General features: G+C 39.3%; 1 protein-coding gene across 2 annotated transcripts in view; it reads left to right on the plus strand.

The window, feature by feature from the left end:
- Window positions 1–4,794, plus strand: part of WDR25 (WD repeat domain 25) — a 72,664-nt gene extending 67,870 nt beyond the window's left edge. For both annotated transcript variants that reach the window (XM_052783159.1, XM_052783160.1), the window contains exons 5-7: window positions 472–642; window positions 2,986–3,126; window positions 3,509–4,794. In XM_052783159.1, the coding sequence (XP_052639119.1) occupies window positions 472–642; window positions 2,986–3,126; window positions 3,509–3,730 (534 nt within the window). In that variant the 3' untranslated portion in view covers window positions 3,731–4,794. The remainder of the gene's footprint in view (window positions 1–471; window positions 643–2,985; window positions 3,127–3,508) is intronic.
- The last annotated feature ends 11,098 nt before the right edge of the window (window positions 4,795–15,892 follow it).

Raw genomic sequence — 15,892 nt, forward strand, 5'->3', positions numbered from 1 at the left:
CCTGCCCCCTGAGTCCTTCAGTTTAAAGCCAGCCTCACTAAGTTGGCCAGCCTGCTGCCAAAGATTCCCTTGCCTCTTCTAGAGAATCTAGAAGAGTTCATAAAATAGAAGGGAGTGTGTGTAGACCCAGCTCCACAACATTGTTGTCTAAAGCTCTTTCTGGATCTAACTCTAACTCCTTGGGAATTTATAACAGGATCTATGTATATATAAATACAATATATAAATTGTACAAATTGGTCCTTTCTTTTATCTCATTTAATTTTCCTGTGTGTGGACTCTTTACGTACATTAACAAGCTATTTAATATACTTCAACTTAATGTACTTCAACATTTAAAAATCAGTTACTTTTTCCCATTTTATAATAATATATAGTTTGTTGGAGATAGTTATTAATACAAAGAGAGAAAACATAGGTTATCATGTTCTTCTAATCTGTCAAAAAATAACAAACTTTTTTATCCACTAGGTGTTAAGAGTGTACAAAGCTGCAGTACAACAGACATTGGATATACTCTTTCTCCCTGAAGGAAGAGAATTTCTTACAAGCACAGATGCAGTAAGCCGGGACTCAGCTGATCGTACCATTATTGCATGGGACTTCCAAAGTTCTGCGAAAATCTCCAATCAGATTTTTCATGTAAGTTTAACAACTAGTATTTTTTGGGTTATGATTTAGCATTTCACGTCTGTCGGTGTTGTAAAAACAAGGCTTTTGATTTTCTGTAAGATCATTGTGTGATGTATAAAATGCTCTTAATGTAAGTTGAGGGCTTGCTTTATTTTTATATTTTAAAAACACTTACTTATTCTTAAAAAATGACCTTGAAGACTGATAGGTCTCCTTGTGTTAAAAATATTTGCATTTCAGTGCTCATTCACTGACATCTAAGCTATATTTAGGCAAGGCCGCTGCAGTGTCATTCTAGCTTGCCAGTGGTGCATGGCAGCAGTTGCTATAGTGCCACGTTTCTTTTCCTACACTTTTTCATACATTTTTCATCAGCTGCAATGAGGGCTATTGACAAATTGAGTTTAATATTTGCATAGAAATAGCAACAGCAACCTGATACCTTCATATAGATACCTAGTATGGCATAATCACAGAGGCAAAATTTACTTTTATCAGTGCAGGTGCAGTATTTCTCTCAGTATTCTATCCAGGCAAGATGTTTAATGGACTAAATGGTCTAGAAAGGCTGACAGCTTCAAAGGAGATTCCCAAGGAAGTTAATAGATAATTCCAACTCCCTGGGTCTTTTTTGAAAACCTACGTCAATATCTTATGTAATATAATATGATTGGATTGTATGTAGATGCTTTTTGGCTGAAACGAACAGTTCTCTACTAACAAGGACATGTAGTTGATAATCTAGTGAGGTTGTTTCATGTTTAGTTTCCACAGTTATGTCTTTGTCCAATATCGGATCTACCAGCATCTTGGATAGGCAATAGGAAAAAAAAAAAAAAAAAAAAAGCTGTGAATATATATAAAGCACAGACCAGTCAGGTTCAGTATCAAGAAGTAAAAACCAAACAACTTTTTTCTCCTTATCCCCTGCCAAACAAACAAACCCCCACAGCCTACCTTCTCACGACTGCAGCATCTCTGAAATGGACTGCTTTCCCCCTTTTCTGCACTGTGAATACACAAAACTTGGTGGTAATTTTGGAAACTCTGCTTCACTTTTCTGAATTTCACCTTTGAACCCTTCAAGGTGGGAGGTAACCTCTGAGCTCTCCAAACAGATTAGATCCCAACAGGGCTTGATCTATTGCTTGTCTGCATTAACAAATGAATAGTTCAGAGCTCTAAAATAACCCATTACTACAGTATAGCTAGCATAACAGCACAGCGCTCCTGCAGATTGCATTACACTTTCTGATGCCTTACTGTTAGACCCAGTTTCTCCCCAGAAGCATGCAGTGCTCTGCCACGGAGCACACTGCTAACCAGGCACGCTGCCTAACCCTGTTTTGGTTTCTGTGCCCAGTACCTTACAAAACCCAGAACTTCCGTTTCAGTTCATCACTTCCAAACCAAACAACAAAACCAGTCCAATGTTCTTCCCACTCTGCCACATAGCCCAGGGTGTCCAATAGTAACTGTCAGCCTGGTGTCCTTCACATGCAGATGCATCCTACAACCAGCGCTCTCTTAATTGGTATTCGTGGCATCAAAATTCAGCACTGTGTCTGTAGGTTAGGCTGAAACTAGAAAAGGTTTGGACCTGGTGGAAACCTTGCAAGAGCAGCTGATTTCTGATGTAGTCACCATGCAGAGTTTTGAAAGTAATCTTAATTCAGTCTTAAATAGGAATACTAGGGTAAAGCCAAGCGTTATTAATTTTTGCAGGTATTTATGAATTTACAGCCAGCAGCAGTCTACATGGCAAATCACTGTCATAAGGAACTTCTGACTTTAGTAGGCTAATAACGACCCCTATTTTTTTGGATTTTTTTTCTTTTTTTTTTTTTTAAGAGTGGGGTGGGGTAAGGTGTCTCTTTAAATGGGCTGATTTCTGTTCCTGTCAGTGTGGCGAGAACAGAGAGGATGGAGGATTTGAGAACTGTATGAAGTAGCGTGTAAGGCACAGTATGGCTATGGAGGAAGGGGTATGGGAGAAGAGGATTCAAACTTTCACATTCAAACTTCAGTTTTCCTTGGGCAGGAAGAGGATGATTGTGTACTGTCAGGTTGGAGTTACCTTTCTGCAGCTGTTCTGCAGTATAATTACGGTTCAGGGAGAGATGGGGTTTTGCTCAGTATCTAGGGAATTGGGGTAGAGATTTGATTTAATATTTGTCTTGGTGTAAGACTTTCAGTGGATTCTAATAAGTATCTTTATATAATGTATACTACGGAGGTGACTTATGTATGCCTTACCTTTTATGGTCTTTCAAATATGTCAAAAGATAACCTGAATCATTTGAACAAATCTTTTGTTTCATACAACAAAACTTTCTTTAAAATTATTTTCAGGAGCGTTATACTTGCCCAAGTCTAACTCTGCACCCAAAAGAGTCTATGTTTGTTGCTCAGACGAACGGGAACTACATGGCTTTGTTTTCTGCCCAGCGACCTTACCGAATCAATAAAAAGAAAAGATATGAAGGACATAAGGTATCCTTCTTCACCGGGAACTTAGTATCCAAGTCTGGAAGGAAGACAGATAGCAAAGTACCTGTGCTTTTTAATGTGTCTGCTAATAGTGTTTGATTATAAATCAGTGATAGATATTAATTGGCTTCATTTGCTTTCCTGTGTGCCAGTCTATTTTGAATCATATGCACTCTGAAGAAAATAGTTATTAGAAGACTTTATGAATACTTAATGGCTTGCTTAAATAAGTTTGTGTTATAGCTGTGTCTTAAACACCTGGAGAAGTCCTTAGTGTATATCTATTTAAAGATACATTTTTTTTTTGTACTATATTCTTTTTCAGTGTATCACAATGAACTTTTCTAATCAGCATCAGGAGTTACACTGTTATTGATTTTCACAGGTGGAAGGATTTGCAGTGGGCTGTGAATTTTCTCCAGATGGAACACTTTTGGTGACAGGAAGTTCAGATGGCAAAGTGTTTTTCTACAACTATCATACTGCTAGGATTATTCGCACTTTGTCTGCACATAAAGATGCTTGTGTGAGTGCAATATTTCACCCAGTCTTGCCATCGCTCCTTGCAACATGTGATTGGGCTGGAGAAATCAAGATCTGGCAGTAACAAGCAGAGTTACTTTTCAGGATGTCTCCTGTTAGTCTGTCAAAGGTGTAGGAAATAAACCATGGTATGCAATGTGAAATTTTGTTGTGATGTGTTGTAGGCAGGAGAGACTGTTGTCTGTTCTTCTATGACCTCTAAGTGTATGCTTTCATAATGCAGTTAAGATGGTCTTGTCGCTAGCTGCTGAGCAAAGAAGTTGTCTTACTCTCTCCCTTGGACCTGGTGACAAATTTCAGCCCCTTTTGTGTCAATCTTCTGGTGCTCATCTAGCCCTACCCTGCTTTGAGTAGCTAAACTTGAGAAAATTACTGCTCTTTTTATGTAGCTTTTCAATGCAGCTTTCCTAAACCAGGTTTTGTCATAGAATCATAGAATCATTTAGGTTGGAAAAGACCTTTAAGATCATCAAGTCCAATCATTAACCTAGCACTGCCAAGTCCACCACTAAACCATGTCCCTAAGTACCACATCTACACGTCTTTTAAATACCTCCAGGGATGGTGACTCAACCACTTCCCTGAGCAGCCAGGCCCAGTGCGTGACAACCCTTTTGGTGAAGAAATTTTTCCTAATATTCAATCTAAACCTCCCCTGGTGCAACTTGAGGCCGTTTCCTCTTGGCCTCACCAAAAGTTGGTGAGGACATATTATTTAACAGAAGATAGTGTTCAGATCAATTAATGCCTATTTGATTGTCCTGGGATTTTTTTTTTCCACTAGTTTAGCTCCCTGACCTGGTCACTGAAGAGTTAGACAAGCAATAGTGTAGTTCAAGGCAAAACAGCGTCTCAGCACAAGAAGGGGCCAGATCGTAGGGCAGGTGGGACTGCTTCTTTTGGTAATGGATAGCTGTTACCAGCTCAACCTATTGTAAAATGCCTTCTGAGAGTTCCAGGGAAAGGTGTGCCAGATAAGGTGAAATTAATTTTGAAGTCAATAAATTTGTGTTCTTGAAATCCCAATGTTTAAACTTGAGTTTTAAACTTACATTTATGACTCTACATAAACAAAGCAAAACAATGTGTAAATATTTTTAATGAAAAAATAAACATTTTTTTTATTGATGGTGTCTGTATTTCACTATTTTACTCCTTTTGCTCTTGGCAAGTTTAGTACTCAAGACTATCATGGAATTGATACTTGGGAGGGGAAACAATTAATATGCTATCCTGATTTATTGCGAACACACATGCATTTCTCCATACTCCGATGTCACTTAGAAACAGAAAATTGTCATGATGCTATTCAGTGCAGGGGGTGTTCTCTGACATTCAGACAGGAGCTGGGCTATTCTGCAGCGAATAGAAAATTCATTAGGCCATAACTGTATTTACATACATATAGATTTCTTGTAAATGTACTTTAAATTTGCATTCCCTGCACTTGTATTGCTTGGTTCTAGAATTATTATCCATTTTATACATACGTGTGTGTGTGTATATATATATGTATCACTGAAAAAATATGTCTATGCATCACATAAACAATATGTATTCCCAACCTTCACTCTATATAAATACGTGCTACCTTGCAGTGAGTGCTATAAGCTTGGCTTTTGTTTGGTCTGATTAGTCTATTGAGGTATTTTAACATACACTGGATAATTGTATTGAGTAAATTGTCTCTGTCATGGAATCCAGAAGTCATGTCTAATAGCAACTTTTCCTCTGTAGCATCTTTTTATTCTTCTGATTTTTTTTCTTATTGGCACAAATACAAGGGGTTTTTATCCATTTTTCACATACTCATTTAAAACAGCTTTTTCAGAGAAAAATTTTTAGAACACTCTTGCAAATGGCAGATTTTAATTAAGTAATGAGCAAAATGTACTCCCTTGGTTTGTAGTTTGTGTTCTTTATAGCTTGTAGTAAGAAATAAGCCTGTACCAAAACTGTGGATCGCCAGTTATATTATTTGAAGTCTGGACCAAGATATTGTGGCTGTGTGGTTTTAATCATTTTATCAACAGTTACGACAGGTTTTAACACTGGGAATTAAATTTTAGTGAACCAGGCAACATAGCGCAAGTAACTTTTTTTTTTTTTCCCAGACAGTTCTTAATTTCTTACTTCCTTGTTAGGCAATTAGCTGTTCAACAGGAGCCTGAATTTTGCACTTCTCTTGACTGTGCCTCTAGCATACAAGCCAGCTGGACCCTTTAAATGACAACTGATTCAGTGATTTGATGAGTTACTCCTAATTCAAGCTGTGAGATCTTTGTAAGTGTCAGAAAGAGTTTAGTTGAAAGTGAAGTAGTAGTTGCCTATCACTGGCAGGCTGAATCACAACTGCATGGCATTTTCTAAGAGGGTGGCTCTGTGTCCTTCCCTCCAGGTATTTTAGTTCAAAATGTGCTATTGCCGCTTTAAAACTTCTTGCAAGCAGTTGTGTCTGTATAAAGGACGGGCAGCACTGTAGTCGTGCGATGCATCCTGTTATCTCCACAAGAGATTATCTGTCTGTTATTTTATTAAATACAGTGTTGAGAAAGGCCTCTGAAATAAGTGTGAGCTCATGGTAGAAATGCCTTACTGGATGGAGGCCCCAGCTTACGTGATGACTTCTCTATATTTGAATGAGCTCTCAGCACATTCAGCCTCAGCTAAGAGTACCTCTGGATAGAGTGAAAGAGAAAGCAGTCTTTGGGAATCATTGCACATACTGCATAGAAAAGTAACCGTATTTTGTAATATTACTCGTGTTGTTGCTTCAGTTTAACTTACATCCTGAGGCATGATTCTGCTGTCTGGCATTTATCCCTCCTGAAATTATCTTGCAAGTATAAATTGTAGACTATTTATGGGGGTGGGGAGCTTAAATTTGATTAACGGTAGTAGAGAAAAATAAAAGAAACTTGAAGCTGTATAATCTTAAAGAATATTAAAATCAGAATTGCATTTGTGTCAGATTTCCAAGATGGCTGGAGTTTTAATTACTTATGAGATCCAGCCAAAGGTTTTATAATGCAATGAAATTATGTTCACAGCATTATCTTGTTTAAATCTCTTTCTAATATAAAACTGATTAAGAGACAGACTGAAATTTAATCATTGGAAATATTTTAGAATAGTGGTGTCAATTAAGTTTTCATTATGATTCAGAGACAAATTCTTCCTTGTAATCTTATGCAATAAACTGTAATCAAAAAATATCCACATTGCTCCATCATTCTGCAATTACCAAATACTGTTTGGGCTGCAAACAAGGATTATTATGGTCAGATGAAGCTTTTAGAATGTAATGAATTGTTGGTTAATTAATTTTATTCATAAAATGGTAATCTAGAAATTTTTGAATCTTGCTTTAGGAGCAGTTCTTCTAGCTTTATATAGAGCTCTCTAGGGCATCATATATTAGAGCCAAGGCAGAGATCTTTAGCATTTTGAAATGGCCTAGGCTGTGTAGATAAACAAGCCAGATTCATTTTAATCTATTTTGTACTGTACCAAAAAGTAATAATGCCAATCTCTACCACTTTATTATTTGCTACTGGAGCGTTATTAATTTGGGGTGTCAGAGGATGCAAGCTATTCAACTGTCTTTATCTCAAAAACCTGCTAATTAGCAGACAGTTATTAGAATCATTGTGTTCACTCAGCTGAAATACTGTTGGTGAGTCACTCTATATTTCAACTATAGCCCTAATCATGAAAATAAGGTATGGCATTAAAATGGTATGACTTTCTCCATAGGGGAGAGGCAAATGTAAAGTTACAAGACTATGGCAGAACAGAACAAAGCGGGAAGATCAAAAAATCATGGGATCTCAAATTTCCCATTTTCCTGATATATGGGTTTGGACTGCATTCAACTGAAAATATTTGCTCTGCTTTCTTCAGCTAACCTTGATCTTGTTCTCTTAATCCCAGCTCCTCCTAGCCACTGCTCGCATCCTCACCATTTAATTTTCAGTTTTTCTGTCCTTGTTTCAGCAGCTTGTCTTCTGCATTTAAATGTATAGTAGTCTATATGCTTCCACTACATTCATCTTCTTTTCAGTAAATTTCATTTTGCTGTGCTCTGACTAGCGGCTTTCAGGCTTTCATTCCAGCTGTCATTAGAAAGGTAGCCAGAAATCCCAGGGCACTTTGCACTCCATTCTTGCCTTTCTGTTTTCCAGTTTTAATGAGGCTTATTACTTTTGGAGATTCTACCCTCTTTCTTACTTGTCTTTCTACCTTTGATTACTGCTTTACTGTCTTGCAGATCCTTTCTATTATAGCTGCTCCTAAAAGGTGTCCCTACATCAATGTTGTAGTTTGTCAGGAGTGCACTTTTTGGGAAAAAATGATAATAACAAAAAAAAATATCTCCCAATTATTGCCACTTACAATGCTTTGGTTCACAGAGTGCACAAACTGCACTTCTTTCAAACGAACCTAAATTAGGAGATTTACTCCAAGACCATATTTAACATGTCCCAGCTAGTAAGACTAGACTGGAGATAGTTCAGAGCATCCCCTACCCACCCAAATGCATGTAGGTTAGATGCTGCATTTTCAGAAGTGAGACAAACTCTACAAATTTACTCTTGTTGGGCCATACTACTTGGTAATGTAAACAGATCCTCAGGAGTTTCAAAGAGCCTTTGGCACTTTCCCCTTTCTTGATAAACCTCTCATCTATCTCTTCATGACTCACCACTGTGCAGAGTGGTCTGATGTTTCCACACTTAAAAGAGTGGAAATGCAGGAAACTAAATTAATTTATGAAGGGAAAAGAAAGCGATTTTGGAAGTACTTGATCTCCAGTGGTAGTAAGACAAGGTGGCCCCTGCCCAGAGCTTGATGAATTCTGCCACGTGTGTGGAACAACTCAGTTGGGATAGAGCAGCCTAGTCTATAATGGGAACGGTGGGTCTCTAGGTGGGAGTAGGGCTCCCTTTGCTGACTTTAGGTGGAGGTGTAAAGGAATTAAGCTTATTCACCTCCCTTTCCCAGTCCCTGGAGATCCTTCTACACAAGCTTATTTAGAAGCCTACCAGAAAGTTCCTAGGTACTGCACAGAAGTGATAAAGCCTCATCCAAATGTAATTGTCACTACGTTTTCACCAGTTTGGGTAAGTGCCTCTTAAAATCAATCTAAAAACTTGCAGGAACTCTTTGGAGAGGGTTGAAGTTCACCAAGGTTGAAAATGCCTGAAGTTACAGTCTAGACAGCTTCAGCTAGATCCATTCGTCTCCAATTTCCATCAGCAGGGCCACAAAACTCAGGTATCGTTCCTAGTTCTAAGTAAGTTTTATACTAACAAATTGTTTGAAGTGTGTCCTTAGAAGAGCAATTTATATAACAACTTATGCGTAAGTGTACCATCCCTGGTACAGACCTGGTTACCTTGAGAAAGCAATTTTCTTGTGTTCAGATTGTTACTACTCTCTTATAAGCAAGTAGCAAAGAACTGCCTCAGAATATCATTTAGATATATCTTCACCCATGAACTATGTTATTTTTCATGTTTTACTGCATAACCACCTCCTTTGTTACCTTCCCATTAAGTGATCAAGTAAATTCCAGAGCCCTTCCACCTCACAGTGCATAGGAAATGATTTCAGTTGAATATTAGGTAAAGAATGTCATACCTTATAAAGCAAATGAGGTTTTTTGATTCCTTCCCTTTCCTTGCTTTGTTTATCTTTGCTAAGCCAAGCTCTTCTTGTTTCTAAAGAGAATTTCTTATAAGTAGAGGTAAAAGATGCATTAACCCCAGCCAGCCTGGATGGTTAATTTGCACATCTTTGCTATTTGTTTTAATAATTACAATTACTTGAAATGCAGAAACCATTTCAAATCATGTACTGCTTTTAGTACAAAAATGAAAATGCTTATTATGCCATTAATATGAAACATGCAATCTGTGAACTGTAAACATGACATGGACTAATTTTTATTTGTTACAACCTCAAACAGAGAGTATTTTGACCAGATATGTGTCTTCTGAATCTGGGCAAAAGCAATGAAGTGAAATCTTAATCCTATCCAAAACCTCATCTACAGATCTTTACTTTTCTCAAACATCAAACATGAGAGATTTTTAAAAAAAAAAAATTTCCTAGGAGATTGTAATACTGCTGAGGGAAAAAGACATGGGGTTCCTTCTACAAGTACAAAGGAAGTAACATCTCTCTTCAGTTCACTGGTAGTAATCTCAAACTCTCTTCAGTTTAGGTTCTTTCCTAATTTTTAACACCTGTGAAACTAAATGGCTGTTGGTGAGTACTCAGGTGAATCACACCCTAATGTTAAAAGATATCTGAGTCATTGCATACTCTCCATAGGGTGTCTGGTATGCACAGACCTGTACATATACAGAAATTCCTCTTTTTTTTATCAGGCACCATTTGTTTAAAATGGTATTTAAAATGGTATTAATGGTATTTACACTGTATTACAAAAATTTACAGATAAATAAAGATAAACGTTCTGGAGGACTTATGCCCTCAGAAGAATGATTCTCACCTGTTCCTAAAGGTAAGATGGCAACTGAGGGCTCTGAGCACACCAGCTTGTGCCTCATCTCCTCCAGTGCACCAAGGACCCAGCCGACGGTGCCGTCCCCTCCGCACACCAGCACTCAGAAGGAGGGGATTTTAGAGAACGTGTGAAACCTCCATTGAGAAACAAAGCAAAGGGGAAAAGAAATGTTACTATGTAGTACAGGAAAAGCGAAGCCTCTTAATATGCTATTTAAGATAACACATTATTATTGGATTCTGCTGCCCGTCCGCCCAATCAGTTTCAGGATCAACTTCAACCGAGTGAATGGCAAAATAGGAACTTTTAGATAAAGCTGTTTAAAAAGAGTGAAAACCACATTCTTCATAAACCACAGATGATAAAACACAGACTAATACCAAGCCCCCAAAATCCCGCAGTCCAAGACTCAATTCTGCAATACTTTTTTTGTAGCACTTATGCACCTGCTCAAGGTGAGACGCACACCTGGAATGGGAGGCAAGGGTGGCAGCACGCAGTAAGAAGTGCAATCTGTGAAAGCTTTGTAGAATAGTTGAAGGAAAAGGGCGAATGTGCTTGGAGGATGAGCAGCAATGTCAGGTGAAAAACAGCAGAAGAGAAGATAAGAGAAAGGCGAGATGAGAGCAGAGAAGAATGGATGTGGCTAATCACAGAACATGAGAAGGAGATGTGAAGAGCTTAGCACTATTCACAGAAGCGTACACAGCACAGCTGTATCAGGGAAAGGAACGGGCCTGGCCGGGAAAGCGCGGGCAAATACGAGACATGAATAAAAGAAGCGGGAGGATCTAGTTCTGGGAAGGCCTTTAGATTTCACAAGCAGCACCTGCTAGTGAACGACCTGTTGTACCCTTGGCCAAGAGGGTGGCTGTTGGGAAAGCTTGGGCAGGCTGGAGCTGTGCAAGCTGAAGTCCGCTCAGAGTGCAGAGCATCCTGAGCAGAGCCTCCATTCGTGTCCAAATCTCAAGCTACTACAGCTAGGGGCAACTCCATGGTCCTCGTCAGATGGACAAACCTTGCTGCGCTCGTCCTGTGACCCTGCTAGAGCTGTGGAGCTGCAGTAGACTGGTGACAGCCTCTTGCTAATGAATCTGCCTCTCAGCTTGTGTTGCTTGCTCAGGCTGCATTGCCGTGCTAGCCAGAGCCGAGAGCTTTTCTTTGGCCCGTACCGCACCTCTCTATAAAAGACAACATACATTTGCCCTAAGTTTGTGGCTGTGCTTGCAGGACAACCCTGCCGCACTTTAATTTTCTATTAGTAAACTCTGGCACTGCTACAGCAGTCTGGTCATGGCTAGCTACTTCAATGTCAGGTGAATTTTGCAATTCACCTGAGAAGCTGTGTACTTCCTTGGGTAATCGGCATTTTGAGAGCTTTACAGAGAAGGCAGTGGAGGCATTGTATCATTATTAAAATAAAGACAATGCTTTTGGGATTCCAGCATCTGGTATAATTTACATTTGGACCTCTGGTCTTTACTTCAGAAGTGCAATTTTTAATAATCTTTTTTATTAATCATGTATAGAATGTTTTCCTTGTTTTTCAACATAATAGCTGAACTACCACATTAATTATGCACCGTTAGGGATTTTTGCTGTTTGGTACGTTTTGAATGCCCTTCAGAGAGAGGGAGGTCTGCAAGTGTGAAGTCTGACAAGGTTTCTTTGACGGAATCAGCAATTCCCCCTCTTACTTTTACAATTGCTTATATTAAGTTGAATGCTCTCTTTGGTGCAAATGAACTAAATGCCACTGGAATAACAGAAAATGAGTCCTTTTTTACAAAATAAAAATGTTACCAGGACCTGGGCAAAACACAATCCTTGGCTTAAATGCTTGCATTTTGGCCAATACTAATGGGTCTTTAATACAAATATGCCACGTTCAAAATTGGATGTGCTCATACAAACACTCGACACGCAAAGTGGCCTTTGGAACTGGTGTTCCACCAAATGAAAACTCCTACCTTCCTGTTGCAGTATGACCGTTTGGTGGGTCTGGGCCTTGGCACTGGAGAGATTGCTCTTCTGTTCATGTTATGTTGCTGCAGGAACAAATAAAAGGTAGCCCTGAGATGACTTCCTTTCCCCCCCCTTTTCTCTACCCCCCGATTTTCCATACATTTTAAAGGCTGCTGAAACATTCCCTTGGGGACTGCAGTCCTAAAAAAAAAAAGAGGATATTGACCTTTTCAGTGTGTTTTAAACTGCCTTTTACTTAGGTGTCTGTCAAGGGAGACCTTTGAGAGAAATCGTATTCTTCACAATCTGCACCAAGATCTGATGGTAGCATTTTTATTCAAGTTAGGAAGCCTATCTCTACTTAACTTTCACCAAACTCCTCTAGTTTAATAAATTCCCATTAGTTTTGCATTAATTATTCCTGAACCTGAGATCTTCTTGGGAGGTGGCAACGGTATGAGGGAATACAAAATAGTTTTGTAAGAGAACTTGTCAGAGGAAAATTTTGGCAGTAATTTGAGTAAATTATGGCAAAAATATCAATGGACTCTTCAAATATTTTCTAGAGGGATGTTATTTTTCTTCATAACATAAGGGCTCATCATTTGCTCCTGAAATTAATAGCTCTGTTTTTATTTTTAGCGTTCATAATTAGGCATTAATTTGCTCTCTTAATGCTTACATTTCAAATTCTGCAATCATTCTCTTTTGAGCAAGTACTGCTCTAAATCTCTGTGAGAAAAAAATCATGACAATTAAGTACATTTGAAGTGTTAATACATTATCTGGGTGATTTATTTTTATGTTCACGCTGGGCACAGTCCCATCCATGCTGAAGTCACTGTCAGACATAGATGACACAACAGGAATTCCAATAAAGGCTTCCATGCAACGTCACTGTGGAAGTCTAACCCTCACAAGCTCCTACACAAACTCTTCTTCCTGCTTTCAAATACAACTTCTGCCACATATCTCAAGAATTGTTCTAAATTGCCCCATGATTTCTTGTTATTGTTTCCCTCTGCTTCTATTATTTCTCTGCTTGTCGGTCCTTAATGGCTCCTCAGGACAAGGACTACTGCATCGTTGAATGCCTGTAACGCACCCTTCCCACCATGGGCACAACCACAAAGAAATCTCATGTTGGAAGACTTTCAGCCATCAGTTTTATCTAGCCTGTAGAGAACATGCTAAAGTGTGGTGGTAGTAGCTGTGGCTGGGAAGTTAGTAAGTGCATATCAACACAACAGCGGCATCGTTGATCTCTATTTTGAATGCCATCTTTCATCAACCAAATAATATGATTTGTGAAAAAGGCATACATGAAACAAATTCTTTTCTGTTCATCTAGGTGTGGTGCCTAGTTTTCCAGAAACTAGCCTTCAGAACAGCCTGTCATCCAGTCAGCTGTTTAGGAACATTTTCTAGTGTTACGGCGTGTGCAACCAGTGACATGATAAAGCTTGGTTTCTCTTTAATACCTCTTTGACCTACTGATGCATCTAGGACATAGATGATAGGCTTGAACCACTTCTGCTTCCTCCCTGTAAAGGTAAAAAACATATGTTCTTTTTATGAGATTGGTTATAGAACAGGAGGTCCTGAAGACTTGCTCGCAGAGGACCAATTGACAGGAGAAGACATCTGGGCGAGAAATGCATAATGCACTTGCCACTTCTGACTGTAACTTCCTAGGAAAGCCCCAGCTCTCTCAGGTCCCTTGTGCTGGAAGGCTGGGTGCCGGAGCGGTGTCCTCTTAACAGGAGAGACCCAGCTCTGTCTGAGCAATGTGTCATCCCTGGAACAGGCAGGTCTTGCACGTCTCCTCGCCTTCGTGCAGAGCCCTGCGGAGGGAAGGGGGAACCAGAGGAGGCTGGGAGGTGCAGTGGACAGGATTTTTTGCTCCAGAAAGGCTGACACCTTTGAGTGCTCAGCACTCCCCTGCATCCTCAGGCAGCTGAAATATGCTTGTGGCTGCTACAGGGGAGACAGCCTGCACTGGGGCTGGTCGAAGGTGTTTATAACTGGAAGTGTCTCTGCTGTATTTATACAGGATTTCTCAAGCTGTACTTTGGCAATTGCTCTTACAGGGTTTTGGAGGATTTGGTAGCAGACATTTTCAAAGGATGTGCAGGCCCTGGACTAAACATTCTGCACATATTGATGTGCAATTTCAGAAAGAATTCTTGCTGGCATTGGTAATCCCCACTAGACACGTAGTCTACAGGGTCCCAAAGCATAGGCCTGCAGAGAGGTATTTACTTACAACACCTTTAACCGAGAGGCTGATCTTTGGCCCATCTAAGCCTGTGATAAAACTGTCCCTTTGCAGAAATGCTGGGAAACAGAAGAAACCTAGTATTTGGGGAAGGAAAGCAAACTGCTATGCACTTTTGTATTGTAGTACCGTTTTCAGGAAGTGTTTTGAACACTTTAGTGCATTAAATAAAAGAAGTAGAACTAATAGGTTGCCTTGCACCTTTATTATGAAGAGGGAAATAATCAGTAGATCCCATACTCCAGGAGGCTGAACACATCAGATATCAGCCTGACATAATGAAATCTCTGCTGTGGACTGCACAAGAACCACTCTGTAACTGCCAGCCGTCTCAGGCAGGAGTGTCTTCTGCAAGGAGAGCATTTCAGGGGAACGAGTTCCTCATCTTTCAAGGAATTACACTGTGTAACCGACGCATTTGTTCCTCACTGTAATATTATTGTACAGTTTTCCATACTGGTTATTTTCTGTCTTTAAATTAGGCTTTTATTTGTATGTTAGTGGCCTGCATTTAACGTCTTTTCTGTGGCTGGGTAAGAAATGTACATCTAGCTTTCCTAATGCAGCCAATTTGCTTCTCAGGTTTCAGATCAAATGCTCTCGCTGTAGGGCTGAAACTCATCTAAATTATTAATAGAAAGTTTTTACAGTAAGGAAATTGTCATAATTTAAGTATCGGGAATAATACGTGTAAATTTGCAAGCTTTATGGTAGAAAATATCTTCCTCATAATCAGGATGTGGATATATATGCAAAGATAAATGAGCGGCCCAGCAAAAATCTCTGCTATTTTTCTAGGCAAACAATACAATACAGCAGTCAAATGGAAATTCATTTGTTAAATAGAATTCAGAGCAGGTTGCTTTAGCTGCTAGGGGGGTTATGCTGACAAGGATCAAGATGGGTAGTTTATCTGCAGTTTGTATTCTAATTTGTCTAAATTCCTGAATAATTCTAATGCGATTCCGATGTGTAAGGCAATTAAATGTGAAGTTCCACAGCCAGATAGCACAGTCTGTGTATCATCAATAGGTTTAAAATGAGCCCTAAAGCCTTTGTAAGATTTGGGTTTTGGAATGTCCCTAGGATGGCTAGAGGCTGGAATTGAATTTACTGTAAATAAACTGTGGCATGAAAACTTCCACTAGTGCCCAGAGAGGAGAGAAAATGCTGATGAATGTCGACGTGATAACATTTGAATGCAGTGGGTAACTCCTGCCTGACATGCATAGGGCTGGAGCGGAGAAAAATTGATTAATTCAGCCAGCATAGTGAGGGAGAAGCCTAACTGACACCACCATTAATTAGGAAAAATTTTGAGAGGTAAGTCAAGTTATGCTATATGTTTTTTTCATCTTTGTTCTACGTTTCTGAGGAGCTGCTGCCCTGGTGCCTGCTCTGCAAATGTGGGGCTGTGACATGAGGAGACATGACGATTTTCTCAGGTC

This window comes from Harpia harpyja, chromosome 3, assembly GCF_026419915.1.
Source record: "Harpia harpyja isolate bHarHar1 chromosome 3, bHarHar1 primary haplotype, whole genome shotgun sequence".
Lineage (NCBI taxonomy): Eukaryota > Metazoa > Chordata > Aves > Accipitriformes > Accipitridae > Harpia > Harpia harpyja.